This window comes from Oncorhynchus tshawytscha, linkage group LG22 (genome assembly GCF_018296145.1).
Source record: "Oncorhynchus tshawytscha isolate Ot180627B linkage group LG22, Otsh_v2.0, whole genome shotgun sequence".
NCBI classification, from domain to species: Eukaryota; Metazoa; Chordata; class Actinopteri; order Salmoniformes; family Salmonidae; genus Oncorhynchus; species Oncorhynchus tshawytscha.
Genome location: NC_056450.1, coordinates 3,482,657 through 3,499,422, shown reverse-complemented (window position 1 = coordinate 3,499,422; position 16,766 = coordinate 3,482,657). Strand labels below are relative to the sequence as shown.

At 42.2% G+C, this 16,766-nt stretch overlaps 1 protein-coding gene and 1 non-coding gene across 6 annotated transcripts in view; both read left to right on the top strand.

The window, feature by feature from the left end:
• The window catches only part of LOC112233893 (MORN repeat-containing protein 1-like), a 73,395-nt gene that overhangs the window by 34,115 nt on the left and 22,514 nt on the right, over positions 1 to 16,766 (top strand). For 4 of the 5 annotated variants that reach the window (XM_042303577.1, XM_024401797.2, XM_024401796.2 and 1 more), the window contains 2 exons: positions 9,540 to 9,682; positions 9,952 to 10,028. In XM_042303577.1, coding sequence (XP_042159511.1) covers positions 9,540 to 9,682; positions 9,952 to 10,028 — 220 coding nt within the window. Of the gene's footprint in view, positions 1 to 9,539; positions 9,683 to 9,951; positions 10,029 to 14,484; positions 14,652 to 16,766 lie in introns of those variants that run through there. The other variant, XM_042303578.1, reaches the window with a different exon arrangement.
• trnaa-ugc lies at positions 3,748 to 3,823 on the top strand. The gene has a single exon. It is a non-coding gene; the product is annotated as a tRNA-Ala (tRNA).

Below are 16,766 nucleotides of genomic sequence, written 5' to 3'. Positions count from 1 at the left end.
CTGAGACTGTTTCTGACAGTTTGTGCAGAAATTCTGCAGTTGTGCAAACCCACAGTTTTGTGACTGATCTCAGACGATCCCACAGGTGAGGTCCTGGGCTGGCGTGGTTACTGGGCTGGCGTGGTTACATGTGTTGTGAGGCCGTTTGGACGTACTGCCAGATTGTCTAAAACAACATTGGAGGTGGCTTATGGTAGAGAAATAAACATGTAATTATCTGGCAACAGCTCTGGTGGGCATTCCTGCAGTCAGGATGCCAAATGCACACTCCCTCATAACTTGAGACATCAAATTGTATTAGTCACATGTGCCGAATACAACAGGTGTAGTAGACCTTACAGTGAAATGCTTTCTTACAAGCCCCTAACCAACAATGCAGTTTAAAAAAATACAAATAAAAGTAACAAATAATTACACAGAGCAGTAAAATAACAATAGTGAGGCTATATACAGGGGGTACTAGTACAGAGTCAATGTGCGGGGGCACCGGTTAGCCGAGGTAATTGAGGTAATTTGTACATGTATGTAGAGTTATTAAAGTGACTATACATAGATAATAACAGAGTAGCAGCTGCGTAAAAGAGGGGGGGGGGTCTTATGGCTTGGGGGTAGAAGCTGTTAAGACGCCTCTTGGACCTAGACTTGGCGCTCTGGTACCGCTTGCCGTACGGTAGCAGAGAGAATGGTCTGATTAGGGTGGCTGGAGTCTTTGGCAATTTTTAGGGCCTTCCTCTGACACCGCCTGGTATTGATGTCCTGGATGTCAGGAAACTTGGCCCCAGTGATGTACTGGGCCGTACTCACTACCCTATGTAGTGCCTTGCAGAGTAGTTGCCAATGGTGCCACTGTAAAACCTTTTGAGGATCTGAGGACCCATACCAAATCTCTCCTGAGGGGGAATAGGCTTTGTCGTGCCCTCTTCATTACTGTCTTGGTGTGTTTGGACCATTCTAGTTTGTTGTTGATGTGAACGTCAAGGAACTTGAAGCTCTCCTCCTGCACCACTACAGCCCCGTCAACGAGAATGGGGGCGTGTTCGGTTATCCTTTTCCTGTAGTCCGCAATCATCTCCTTGGTCTTGATCACGTTGAGTGAGAGGTTGTTGTCCTGGCACCACACGGCCAGGTCTCTGAACTCTTCCCTACAGGCTGTCTCGTAGTTATCGGTGATCAGGCCTACCACTGTTGTGTCATCAGCAAACTTCATGGTAATCTTTCTGGCCTTGCGTCCTTGTGAATATTGACCTGTTTAAAGGTCTTACTCACATCGGCTGCGGAGAGCGTGATCACACAGTCGTCCAGAACAGCTGATGCGCTCATGCATGTTTCAGTGTTATTTGCCTCGACGCGAGCATAGAAGTAGTTTAGCTTGTCTGGTAGGCTCGTGTCACTGGGCAACTCTCGGCTGGGCTTCCCTTTGTAGTCTAATGGTTTGCAAGCCCTGCCACATCTGACGAGTGTCGGAGCCGTTCTTAGTCCTGTATTGACACTTTGCCTGTTTTGATGGTTTGTCGGAGGGCATAGCAGGATTTCTTATAAGCTTCCAGGTTAGAGTCCCGCTCCTTGGAAGCGGCAGCTCTACCCTTTAGCTCAGTGCGGATTTTGCCTGTAATCCATAGCTTCTGGTCGGGGTATGTACGTCGGGTCACTGTGGGGGCGACGTCATCGATGCACTTCTTGATTAAGCCAATGACCGATGTGGTGTACTCCTCAATGCCATCGGAAGAATCCCGGAACATATTCCAGCCCGTGCTAGCAAAGCAGTCCTATAGTATAGCATCTGCTTCATCTGACCACTTTCTTGTTGACCGAGTCACTGCTACTTCCTGCTTAAATTTTTGCTTGTAAGCAGGAATCAGGATGATAGAATTATGGTCAGATTTGCCTAAATGAGTATGAGGGGGAGAGCTTTGTACGCTTCTCTGTGTGTGGAGTAAAGGTGGTCTAACATGCTGATAGACATTTGGTAAAACAGATTTAAGTTTCCCTGCATTAAAGTCCCCGGCCACTAGGAGTGCGTTTTGGATGAGCGTTATTCTGTTTGCTTATGGCGGAATACAGCTCATTGAGTTCCTTACATATATGCATAGCAGCAACATTTTGTACAAAATAAGTAAAATAATTACTTGCAAAAAATGAAAACGCAATCGGTTAGGCGCACGTAAAACGTCAGCCAACTTCTCCGGCGCTGCCTCTCACATCTGTGGCGTTGTGTGACAGAACTCCACATTTTAGAGTGGCCTTTTATTTTCCCCAGCACAAGGTGCACCTGTGTAATGATCATGCTGTTTAATCAGTTTCTTGATATGCCACACCTGTCAGGTAATGGGTTATCTTGGTAAAGGAGGCTGGGAAAAGACAGGAGCAGACAGGACAAACGCTGGTAAGCTTGACAAACAAGACAACTGGCCACAGACAAACAGAAAACACAGGTATGAGTACACGGGATAATGGAGAAGATGGGCAACACCTGGAGGGGGGTGGAGACGAGCACAAAGACAGGTGAAACTGATCAGGGCGTGACAACTTTACATGTTGCATTTTATATTTTTGTTAAGTGTAGTACCTCGGCCTACATTATAGAGTCTTAAAGGAGACCTGGGTAAGGACAAACGGTCATAAAAATTCCTAATTTGATCAATTATTTATTAAATATGCTTTTTAGATACAGCCTTATTCTAAACGGGATTAAATAAAACATTTTCCTCATCAATCTACACACAATACCCCATAATGACTAAGCAAAAACAGTTTATTTTATTTTTGTGAATGTATTAAAAATAAAAACCTGATTTTACATAAGTATTCCGATCCTTTACCCAGTACTTTGTTGAAGCACCTTTGGCAGCGATTACAGCCTCAAGTCTCCTTGGGTATGACGCTACAAGCTTTGCACACTGGTATTTGGGGAGTTTCTCCCATTCTTCTCTGCAGAATCTCTCAAGCACAGTCAGGTAGGATGGGGAGCATCGCGGCACAGTTATTTTCAGGTCTCTCCAGAGATGTTAGATCGGGTTCAAGTCTGGGCTCTGGCTGGGCCACTCAAGGACATTCAGAGACTTGTCCCGAAGCCACTCCTGCGTTGTCTTGGCTGTGTGCTTAGGGTCGTTGTCCTGTTGGAAGGTGAACCTTCACCTCCGGTTCAGTCTTCAGTGCCTTTCAGTTCACTTTTAGAAACACGAGTTTGGCCAGAGTCTGTGACTTCAGGCTCATGCGATGGTGCCTGGAGATCAGGCCAGCATTGGAGAATACCATATCCGCCCTTGCTGAGACACTGAGGATGCTCAACACCCTTCAGGTGACTCTTGCAAGGCTGGGCAGAGTGGTTGGCCTGAAGGTTTTTAGGCATATAACTTTCCAGATTCTAGAATGATTCTTTAGTTGTGGACACTACATCACCTCACTCCCGTTCTTGCTCTTGGTCCTCCTCATCTTTGTCACCTTGATTATGCACCTGTTTTATCAGTTTCTTTCTGAAAACTCCATAACAGTAGCTCAAGCAAGGGTTTATAGTAGCACACAAGTAGCCTACAAATGCATGCTGGGCTGGTCATGCCTTGAGCTCGTGAAGTGAGCACTACTGGAGCGAAATTGAAGCTGGCGAGAAGGCCTCACTCCAGTCAAATTGGGCATGCTCCGCTCACATACTCGGATCAATTGAAAGGGATGATCATCACCATTTGTGCTCCACTCATCATTCATTATGGTTACAAAGTAAATGCTCAAACTAAAATTGAAAACTAAAAGGGTTCCGTGTGGCTCAGTTGGTAGAGCATGGCGCTTGCAACGCCAGGGTTGTGGGTTCGATTCCCACGAGGGACCAGTATGAACAATTATGAACATATATGCTTTCACTACTGTAAGTCAGAGCGTCTGCTCAAATGTAAAAATCCAAATGCCCGTTTTATGCATGTCCCTGTCAAAATGCATCAAAAATGCATTTCTTGTCCACGTGTAAGCAATCCATATTCCCCTCAATTATTGACAAAACTGGTTGCATTGTGTAAGGGACAACATGCACACATGCTGAGCTGTCCTGCACCAACACTCTTATTTACTTAAGTTAATGAGAAATCCCGGCAATTAGAGAGGCAGGCTCAGGCATATTCTGTGCTGTGATTTGCAGCTTGTCACCCCGGCATGTTAATTGGCTGTAGCGCAGCACACACACCCAGACACAGGCATTAAACCTGAGGGGAGTTGGTAAAACAAGGCCTCGGATTTGAAACACAGGGACCATATGCTCCATGTCAATCCCTTTACGGCTAAGGACAAAACTGGTGCACGGTAGGGAATGCTTGATTTGAAAATGAATTGGCCGTGTTTTCCCCCACTTCAAGTCCAGGTAGTAGATAACGGACCTTATCAGATATGTAGTTGGTGCTGTATATTAACTAATTTGTGTGGGTTCTAACTTGAACAATTATTTTGTAAGCTTACAATTGTACAATTTATGCTCTCTGCATATAAAATCCACGAAGGCTGCCGGAAAGTCCCGAATGCAAGATGGTAATTTCTATGATTCGCACGGTGGAGGAACATATTGCCTGTAGCCTATTGTACATGGCAAGCTGGTGCTCACCCAGTGGCTGTGAGGATATTTCTACAATATTCACAACATATTGACACAATTACAATATTTATAGAATTTCATCAATTTACATGTGTAAAAAGTTATGAGTGAACATTAACAAGCCAGCAGCAGATGAAACAGAAAGTGAATTCTATCCTGCTCCTCTCCACGGTTTTAGCTTGTCTATCACTGTCTAACTGGATAGGTTTAGGACATTTAGTAGCCCATACCAGTGACAAACATAGCTATGTTATCGACATATGGCAGTACACAAACAAAATCTAGCTCACTTATTTTGATAGCTAGAAGGATAGCCACATTCATTCAGAAATGGTGAAAGAGGATAGCTAGCTATAGCAAGCTAATGTAATCTGCTTCAACAAGAAGCAACTGACCACATTGATCCTAAAATATACAATCCACCCCTACAAAGAAAGCATGGCTCTGGGGCTTCTCCAAAATGCTATCCGATCCACGATCAGATCCATGGCCCGAAGGATTACATTTCATTTTAGCCCGCACTCAGAAGGCCGTATAGAAAACTCCCCCAGAGCCACAGAATGACCGAATTATCACAACTTGCAGCCACCACAAACACATTAAAAACTCTGGTTTCCATATTCCATTCCTAAAATCTGTTGGACTGTAGGCAATATATTTGAGATGCCCTAGCCCATAGCAGAATAAAATTATGCTGGAGGTCTCCATCCACCCGTGTGGATCCATCTGACAAACCATCCACACACACACAGAGCCCAAGTACAGACAGCCAGCAGCTCCCAAAACATAATTCACGGTGAGCTCCAGAAATTAACTTTCCAGATTGACCAAAATCCACAATCCACACCTCCAAAAGAAAGCCTGGCTGCTGGGCTTCTCTGAAATGCTGCTTACATTTACCAGGTTTACTTCCATGCCAGTGACAATGCTCAGTCTCTGCTAGTACTACTGGCTGTTTGAGATATTTTAGAAGCCACGTTAATGGTAGGGACAGCATCTACTTTGAGAAGCAACTTCTTGCTGAAGCCTTCCTTCCATTACTGATAGCTGTGGAAGTTCTCAGGAATTAAATTTGGGGTGCTCTAATTTACTATTATATGCATTTCTGGCATTGGGAAATAAGTGCTACACTGCCTTTGCAGCCACAACATCACTCCTCCCGCTCCTCCCACTTTTACTGCTGTTCCTCTGGCTGTGGATGAGGAGACCTTGCCGTTAGAGCGCTGCTAATTTAATTAAATATGGGTGTGTTCTTGTTGCTAGTGCAATGGGAGGTGCCCGGCAGATCTTGATTGAGTCGTGCATGCAGACCAAACTGTTGGATTTTTAGGGTTTATGGGTTTGTCTGAATTTAAAAGTAAAACCCCAGCTGTGTATACCTCTGTATTTTGACCAATCAGTCTTTGTCTAACCTTTTAAAGGGGAAGGTATTGCATGAACATTTTGAGAACAGATACCTTTTAATGGATCCTTTTCCAACATGAGTTGTCAGTCTAGCTGAATAGGTGTTTTATTATCACAGGCAGGTTTTTGGTGATTGACTGTCTTGAAGGCTCTTCTCTGGCAAAACAGCTCGGTGCGATAGTCCTTCACCTGGCTTTCATCTTGGGTTTCAGTGTTATTAAAAGTGACACCTTGATGTTGAGGTCACGACCCTATTGCTTACATTTGAACTGAACCGTTACAGGACCTGCTGGGCTCTCACACCCAAACAATCTGACAGCAGCCAGAGTACACAACCACACTAAAAACAATGTTTTGAAAAGAGAGTTGAGTTGCAATAGCCTGTCAGTACAAGGATGGATATTGGAGAATGGATTGCACTGGTTTTGGAGCTATTGACTGACTGTTGACTGAAGAAGAGGTTAGAGACAGCAGTTTGGTGACATAAGGGATGACAAGACTGCACAGCATAATTAGAGCAATAGAGGCCCCGTGCTCTGAGTTAATCTCGAATTTCTAAGTTGATAATTTACTATATGATAATTGGAATGTGTCTATTGACAACAAAATGATCTCACACACTCATCCATTACAGATGATGGTTTACCTCCAATGTATTATGCTTTTAATCACCCCTTTACATTTAACTTTCATGACTTATTCAACTCCAGTAACAGCAAGTAGTGACAGTTCAGTAGAAAAACTACTTATCAAGATGACATGGCAGTTCACCTGAAGTAAGCCTGTCTGTCCTTATATGCCTGTTTTGTTCTGACTTGACTTGATGTGGAAGGTCATTTTATGAAGCCCTTTCAACCCCCCCTGTAACTCTATTGAAGTCATATTAAAGAACTTACAGTACAAAGTGAGACATTTTCACCCATGTAGCTATTCTCCAAGTAGGCATTTTATTTGTTGCTGTTCCTGGAAAAAGTAGGCCATGCGGAGGCCATGCGGAGTGCAATTTTCTGTTATCAGAATGAACAACTTTTCGGTCACAAATATTCAGTGGTTACATTACTCTATTGAAGTCATATAAAATAACTTATGGGACGTAGACTTTGGTCATGAATATTCAGTGGTTACATTACTCTATTGAAGTCATATAAAATAACTTTTGGGACGTAGACTGATACTTTTTACCGGAACAGTAAAAAGTAAGCGTAGGCATATGCAATTTTCTATTATCAAAACGAACAACGTTTTGGTCATGAATATTGTTCTGTGGTTGGAAAAAGAGTCCCTCATAAGGTGAAATGATGGTCTTTTTCAATGTTTGGATAAAGGAAGAGCAGTGTTGGAATCCGGATATGATTTTATCTTACAGTATATAACCTTTTGTGTAAAAGACCAAATATTTTTAGTGACAAGTCAAATGGTTCACTTTCTCACTAAAAGGGCAACTTCCCATACTTTGAAGCAAACACTCTTCAAGGCATCTTCCCCAGTATTTTGTTGACGGAACGCTTGAATTGAGGGTGGTGAGGATTTGTTGTATTTCAGACATCAATGAGCATGACAGCTGCAAATTGGTGGTGGGTGAGAATTTAGTATATATTTAAAAAATTGCAGCTAAATCTGTCTACTTGGGCTGGTTATATTCAGAGTGGCTGACATAGACGTGAGTAATATTTAACTGTAAACCTAATTTCAAATGATTAAATCCAGCTTGCTGGGTCGATAAAGCCAATCAATTTTCTCTGAGGAGAATGCCCACCTCTTATGTGATGACTAGCCCATGAAATGGGATATAATCACAGCTAATGCTCAAAAGTGTTATGTCTGAACAGTATGTTTTTTTACAGGCACTAATGTACTCCATTATGCTGCTTCTGTAAACTCTTAATTACTCCTTCTCTCCTACCTTTTCTAGCTTTTATCTCTCATTTTCCTCTAGTTTACTTACTCCTTTCTCACCTTCTCTCCATAACTCAATTGTTCTCTCCGTACCTACTCTTTCATCCCCGATTCTTGGCAACAACCCTGTATTTACCCCCTTTCTCTCTCCCTTCCATTTTCCTCTCTCCCTCCCTTTCCCCACACTCCCACCCCTCTTCCCTCAGTGTCCTCTCTACCCCTCTCTCCTCCTCAGCCCCTTTCTCTCTCCCTTCCATTATCCTCTCGTCTCCCTCTTTCCCCTCACTCACGCTCCCTTTCTCGGTCTGCCTCTTCCCTCAGTGTTCACTCTCCTGGGGTGCAGGAGAGTATGCTAATTAGCCGCTGGCTGCGCAGTGCCGGGAGGTCAAACGATCCTAGCCAGCAGCCTACCACCCTGCATCCCACGGATGGCTTGCCTCTGAAGCTAAGTAGGGTTGGTCCAGGTCAGTCCCTGGATGGGAGACCAGATGCTGCTGGAAGTGGTGTTGGAGGGACAGTAGGGGGCACTCTTTCCTCTGGTCTAAGGAGATCCCAGGGCAGTGAAGTGGATATTGCGCTGTGTAGGGTGCTGTCTTTCGGATTGGACATTAAACATCTGTCCTTACTCTGTGGTCATTAAAAATCCCATGGCACTTATCGTAAGAGTAGGGATGATTTAACTCTGGTGTCATGACTAAATTCCCAACCTGGCCCCATTCCATCATGGCCACCTAATCATCCCCCTCATTCCTTAATTGGTGTATATCACTCCTCACCTCTGTAGCTAATGTGTGGTGAGTGTTCTGGCACAAGAAAACGGTCGCTGTGCATCATCCAGGTGGTGGATGAGGTGCATTTTCCCCCTACTATGTAAAGTGCTTTGAGTATCTCGGTTGGTAGAAAAGCGCTATATAAATCCAATCAGTAGTAAACTCATGGGATGTGTTTTGCATCCATATTAGGATATCATCAGTTGTCGTACATGTGGGCTAGCGTCATGTAACAACATTAATGTTGGCTCACTTGATGTTATTTGCTGAAGATACTTGTGGTCTTCTATATCTGGAGATGCAGTCCCTATTTTAGCATCAACCCCATCAAGGTAAATCCTATTTTTCTCTGTGAAATGGTATCCTCTTGAGTTATTTTCTTTTCTTAAAAACAACGGCAAATTGCACTAATGAGCTATTTCCCTCCCTTTGTGCTTTTTGCCTTATTGTACAGTACCAATAGTTCTACTCCACCACTCTCAGTGAGCTAGCTAGCTGAAGTCATCGCTATTTCAGCATCGGGTGCATTAAGTAAATGAGCCTCTCGACCAGAGAAAGCGCTGCCTGAGCACTGCCAGAAAAGGGCTCTCATCCACTTAACGCTTCCTTAAATGATGCCATACGGAGTCACCGTGCCTGTGGTTTCCAGGGAGACGCAATACCAAAAAGCGAAAGGAAAATAAATAACAGCCTGACTGAGACAAAGTATAAGGCAGACTTGTGCTGTAGCGTTTCACTTGAACTGTTCAGCTACAATGAATTATAATATACTAGAAAAAGAACAGAAGGATTATAAAAATGATGTCACATAGCGTATTCAATTGGTTTATGCTATTTGTGTCTTACGGTTTCTGTCTGCTTTTGTACAAAACAATATATACATCCCCCAATCACAGGACTCTTTGCTGGACAAGAGGAGGACTCCACTCCTCCTCCAGCCAATCAGAGGGTGGAAGAAGGCCAAGCTAAGTTCAAAAATCTACTGTTGGCCCCTCCCCCTCATGACTTCATCCCTTATCAGCTGATGGATGAGTTGAAGGTGAATGGTTTTACTATGACCTTTCTCACAAAGTATTGTCTAACTTTCAATCAAAGTCAGACAGCCACATATTAGGAATTAGTTGTAAATGATCCATTGCATAATTATTTTGGAATAATCTGAGGTGTTCATTTTGGGGGGTAGATAATCATTAACCACAGCTTGCACTGTTATTGCAGTTCTTTATGTGACCAAGTGTAGTTGTCTCTATACTTATGTAAAGTGTTAATGATCAAGATGATTCATTTCTATGATATTTCTGTTCACAGAGAAACATCAAGAAGCCGTCCAACAGAGCACCAACTGATAGACCGGTCCTCTCCCAGGACAAGAACTCAGAGCGCAGGTATGTACCACACACACACACACAATGAATTTGCATTGGGACAATAAAAAATCATCTGGAGAAAACACAGACTGTGCAATTTGCACTGACGGTGACAGAGTTTTCCCAATATCTCGCCACATGGAAGCTTTTCAGTGAACGCAACTGGGCTGGCCACCAATTCGGGGCCTTTTGAGAAGTGCGACTTGGTCCCAAACATTTTTGATTTTGTGATATTTTAACATTGTCGTAATGACCACATTCTTAACTTAAAAAACACATTTTCCAATCTCAAGAGGTTAAATGACAAAATGACTACAGTAATTGCATATTAAATGGCAAAAAAAAGTAACAGGGTTGACCGTGACGGGGTCGATGATTTCTTCTTAAATATGCCTTGTGACGGGGAATGCAAGCTTCACCCCAAAAAATGTCATTAGTAAACTATTTCTAGCCTTTCTGTCTATGGGTAACAGGGTTGATGTGTTCTGCTCAACCCGCTTAGTTTTCCACCACAAAACACCAGAAAATTGCTAAAAAGAATAGTAACGGCTCACCTGCTTTTACTCTATGGTTTGACTACATGCTAAATGTTTCTTTTGAAAAAAATATTTTGAAAGGAATAGTTTTACCATATTAAAACGAGAGTTCAGTTCACGGAACATGGTTGACCTTAAAATGAGGGACAGATGTAAATATGAAATAAATAATAATCTTCAGAAATGACTGTCAAAGCAACAGAAAAACTAGGGCTTTACAATGATGGTGAAACTTGGAGAAATGTGTGAATTAAGTGGATTGATGGATGGACATGTCAAAATGCATATTCATATTAAAAATACGATTTATTTAATTCTCTACTAATATCTAATATCAAAGGGACTAATTCCATGGAATGACCCACATCTCTATGCATGCAGGTGTTTTGACATTGTTTGACGGTTTAGACACATCAGCACCCGAAACAGACAAACAGTATTTATGTAGCATGTTATTTGGCGGCAAAGAACCAACAGAGCCATCTGATTATCCTTTGTGCACTCAGCATTTAGTGTAATGGAACAATTAGTTGTACACCATGACCAGCTTGTTTTTTCACCCACTCTGTAGCGCTAGCATTTCAAAATGGCAGATTTAAGGTAATTGCAGCACACTCACCTGCAGCTACTTAATGGAATTATGTACTGTAGGGACAGATGGCTGGGGCTACTGGATAGGGAACGTGCATCATTAACTCAATTAGCCTGCCAATGGAGGTTGAGGAGGCCTTTGTGTGCTCTCTCCCGCAGATTTGACACTAATACACAATACATTTTCATTTCTGCAACTCCCCATCCCTTCATCCCGCCCACTTCTCTTTGTTGTCCCTCCTTCCTGTGTTCCACCATCTCCACATACTTTGAGAGCTGTGCAAGCCATTGGGGCACCAGCTCCTTTTTGACTGACAATAAAAACATGTTGTTTTTTTGGAAGAGCAAAATTATATTGTTTTCAGCTGAAACACAATGCCTAGAGCTTACCCATGATGTTGCACAACGATTGAAGTTAATAAGTCATGGTTTTAGTCAAATGATGATATATTTGGGCGTGAAGTGGGAAATCCGAAGGGCTAATACTTTTCAGTTTCTTTTCAGGGCTGGGGTTTATTTGAATGTTACCACCCACCAGCATGGTATTGTTTATTAATCAGAAACAGCTGCAAAGTTTTTCTTCTTCGCTACTGAGTTTAGCCGAACAGTCTTGTGTCTACTTGGTCTCCTGAGCTATGGAACAGATACAAATATGGGGTGCAAATTTGTTTTTGCACCTCTCCATTTTTGTCAATTTTCACTTATGTTTGAGCTATTCTGTATTAAAAACATGTGTGTGTGTGTGTGTGTATATATATATATATATCTGACCATTTTACAAACTGTATAATTGCGTAATATGTTTGCATTTTGCAACCCTGCTCCCCCCGTCGCTCCAAGATGACTGGTTTTGACCACTAAAGTCCCGCTTCATTACACACTTTACTACTTTGATTGTTGCAGCTAGAAACCACAGTGTCTATCTTATAATGAACAGGCACATGCAGAAGAACATTTGTATTGATGTTTCATATCCAATACGCTCATAGTGTTGTTACATGTTATTTGCAATGTGCAAAGTCATTGTAGTCTTATCATTTCACTTCCCTTTGAGAACCATGAGCAAGGACTGACTTGGCTTTGCTGTACCGAAGCCTGCCAGCAGCCTACCTACCAAAGGTTGCACCGTGTCTATTGCAATGTAGAAAAACGTATGTCTGTTATTCAAGATACCAAAGGTAACAATAGATGACGACGACAAAGATACTGGTTTCCATTTGTGGTGAAGTCTTCACTAAATGCTTATGACAAATCCAGCTCCAGAAGCAGCATGGCCTAGCCAGCTGGCTAATCTTTTAAATACGGTGTAGTTAAAAAAACAAACATCAACAACCGATAATGTTAGCTAGCTAGATAAGGTTAGGAAGCTAGAAAACTTCACTGACAGCTGTCAGTTCCCTGTTTGTTTCTGGACTCCAAGTGGAAATCACCATTATCGGAGGTGGAACATAAACGAGCATTTCCGCTCTAGGGCATGAATTGCATTGAAATAGGGGTGCCTTTTAAGTTTTAATGTCACGTGCACAATTACAGTGAAATGCCTTTGCTGCAAAGTCAAAACCCAACAATGGAGTAATCCATAACAATGTGTTACTAGAAAGAAAGAAAAACACACAAGAAATAAGAATATTGAATACACAAAGTAATTAGGTATGCATACTGTATACAGAAAATATTTAAAAAGTCAGATCCAATTCCATATTTACATGTGCAGGCATACTGGAGGGTTAGAGGTAGATATGTAAAGGGACAGGCTATAAGATAAACAGAGTAGCAACAGTTTTCATGTGAGTGGGTGTGTAGAGTCTGTATAAATGTATGTGCATATTATGTGTGAGTGAGCAAATGATGAAGTGAGTGTTTGTGTGTTGGTGTGACAGTGTGTGCGAGTGTATAGGGCCCTGTGAGTGTGCAGAGATTAAACGTAAACTCAGTCTGTGTAGCTATTTATTAGTTGTATTGATAGGCGGTAGAAGACGTTCAAGAGCCCTGTTGGTGTCGGACTTGATTTTCTGGGCCTTCTTTTCACACCACCTGATATAGAGGTCCTGGATTGCAGGGTGCTCTGCCCCAGTGATGTACTGGGCTGTCCGCACAACCCTCTAGTGCCATGCAGTCGAGGGCGGTGCTGTTGCCATACCAACAGATGCTTGGTTTGACATTTCCCACCGGGGTTGAGAATTTAGAATGATTTATTGATATTTTAGAAGAATTGCGAAAGAGTCCCCTTACTGGTTTGTTTTGGTCTAATCATATATTCTTCCCTAGTGGAATGCACCCAATTAGCTAGCTCGATCAAATAGTGACTAGTATCAAGGAAATACACATTCCCACCGATTTATGAACATGTGATTTGAAACCAGATATTTTCTTTTACATTTTTTTCCCCATTTTGCTAAATTATCTGTGTCTAAGCTAGTCAACTCAAATACAATTACGAGTGGTTCTTTTGAGAGAGGAAAAATCACTTATGCTTTCCCCCAAAGGAATGCGGTGTGAAATTTCTTCATTCATCATGTTGTTATGAAGTCCATTAATGTACTCATTTAGAAACCCGGCAGTGAGTGCCCTCTTTTGTATACCTTTATTTTTCTAGGTAGGTTGACTGAAAGTGTATTCTCTCAACAGCAAGAGGACGCAGAAGCTGGTAGTAATTTAGTGGCTATGGTAGTACGAGTTGCCAGGTTGCAAACTTTGAAGACAACATTCTTCATTGAGAAACACAAAACTTCCATGCACTTTATCCTTTGACATTACTGCAAATATCGACAATCTTAGATCTCAAGCATACAGTTACATTTGGTTGGCAGAGATTGCGTTCCCATTTAGTGCTAGATGTTTTTCTGATAGTACATCTGTAGGCTTGATGTCAGACCATGTTCATTCAGGACAAATCACTGAATTTAAATACCATGTTTTAAACAACAGAAACCCATGCATTTCAAACAAATGCCTTTTTTATGCCATTTGTAACAAGACTTGACCAGGTTGAGCGGTAGAAGTACTGGGAAAGACAGCCTGTTAAGTATTTGTATGAGGGGAAAAACACATTTACTGAGATTGTCCTACATTCATCTCTTCCCCAAATGAATATCCCAAAAGGTTCAAGTCCCTCATGTCAACAACAATGTGTGAGCAAAGGCGAAGGACCTCCATGTAGACCCCACACAGATAGGCATTCACTGCTTTATCCTGCCTATTCTTCCTTATGTAATTCAAGTGTAAATTTACCACTGGCTCCTATGTAGAGTATTTTTGCGCCTATTGTCTAAGCCTAGTCAAGTGAGATGGCTCCCTCTTAATCATTGATCCAATTAATTTGGACAACCTTGTCCCTCTCTCCCCAGAAGAAAGGACAGCACTGAAAGAACAACTGTTACAAAAGGAGTGACTTCATACCGACCAACTTTTTGGATTGACACCGGTGCCAGGTCACTATTATAGGGGATGAAGTTATAGAACTTTGGAATGAGAGAGTGGAATCACTGAAAGAGCTAAACATGTCTCTATGCCAAATAAATGTTCTCAATTATTCAACTAACTCAAACAACCCCAATGGCCTTTTTTTACGGCATACTTTCCTACAATGTATTGAAGGGCAGAGCTTAGAATCCTGTCATATTAGCCACGTTTTCTGTGGACACCTGGCATTTCTATGCACCATTCTTAACTCCCTCCACAAGGGAAACATTGAGTTTCTCTACAGTAGGTCCAGACGTGTATGAATCTGTTTGTTCCATTAACCAACAGACCCAGAGAGAATGATGTTCAAGGTTTTTTACTCTAATCAGCATAAATCATGCAGCCAAATTAACACTTCTCAGCAGTTTGGGAAAAAAGTACTGAGCCAATGCTTTAATGCTCATAGATTTGTTGTTGTTTGTGTGCAAGTTAAGTTCTGATTGATTTTGGTTCCTAATGTGTTTCTCAAAATATTACATATATTATCTAAGGAACAAATACGCATGATATTCTTGTATTTGAAGAAACATAGAATGATCCATTTCTGACAAACTGACGTTTTCCTCTCGCAAAGACACGGCGGTAATTGGAATATGTTCTGGGACTCCGCCGATAGCATTGAGCTAAGCACTTCCTTCATTGGCTTCATTAGGAAATGCATAGCCAACATTGTCCCCACAGTGAAGGTTTGCTGCTGTCCCAATCAAAAGCCAAAATGTAAGGGCCTCCCGAGTGGCGCAGCGGTCTTATGCACTGCAGTGCTTGTGTCACTACATCCAGGTTTGATCCCGGGCTGTGTCTCAGCCAGCCGCGACCCGAAGACCCATTAGGCGACGCACCCTTTGGCCCAGCATCGTCCGGGTTAGGGGATGTCCTTGTCCTATCGCGCTCTAGTGACTCCTGTGGTGGGCCTGGCGCATGCATGCTGACACGGTTGCCAGTTGTACGGTGTTTCCTCTGACACATTGGTGCGGCTGGCTTCCGGGTTAAACGAGCAGTGTGTCAAGAAGCAGTGCAAGGGAGTGTGCACATGCAACTCTTCTGTGTTGAGCGTTTAACCTCTGGGATATGTGAGACGCTAGCGTCCCACCTGGCCAAAAGCCAGTGAAAATGCAGAGCGCCAAATTCAAATAAATTACTATAAAAATCAAACTTTCATGAAATCACAGCTAGCACCCCCATAAACAAAGAGGGAAAACATATTTCAACCCTGCAGGCGCGACGCAAAACGCAGAAATAAAAATATAAATCATGCCTTACCTTTGACGAGCTTCTTTTGTTGGCACTCCAATATCACCCATAAACATCACAAATGGTCCTTTTGTTCGATTAATTCCGTCGATATTTATCCAAAATGTTAATTTATTTGGTGTGTTTGATCCAGAAAAACACCGGTTCCAACTTGCTACAAAATATCTCAAAAGTTACCTGTAAACTTTGCCAAAACATTTCAAACTACTTTTGTAATACAACTTTAGGTATTTTTTGAAGTAAATAATCGATAAAATTGAAGACTGGATGATCTGTGTTCAATACAGGAAGAAAACAAACTGACGCTACCTTTCTGGTCACGCACCTCTATCTAACAGTACACTTGAAGTGACCCTCGGTTTGAACAGGGCTACTTCTTCATTACACAAAGGAAAAACCTCAACCAATTTCTAAAGACTGGTGACGGTAGGAACTGCATGAAGGTCCCTTAGAAATCTGGATTCCCAATGAAAATGTATATTATACTCACAGACATGATTCAAACAGTTTTAGAAACTTCAGAGTGTTTTCTATCCAAATCTACTAATAATATGCATATCTTATCTTCTGGGGATGAGTAGCAGGCAGTTGAATTTGGGCATGCATTTCATCCGGACGTGAAAATACTGCCCCCTGTCACCAAGAAGTTAACAAAGTGCTCATTTGAAACAGGTCCTCCTATATGCTTATTATAGTTATTTATGCAACTTTAGTTGTGATACAAACCTTAGGCAATATGTTTTGAGTTCTAATACATTCTAAGGCTGCATGATGCAACTCTTTTGGGGTGGCAGGTAGCCTAGTGTTTGGAGCGTTGAGCCAGTAACCGAAAGGTTGCTAGCTCGAATCCCGAGCTAAAAGTCTGTCGTTCTGCCCCTGAACAAGGCAGTTAACCCGGTGTTCCTAGGCCGTCATT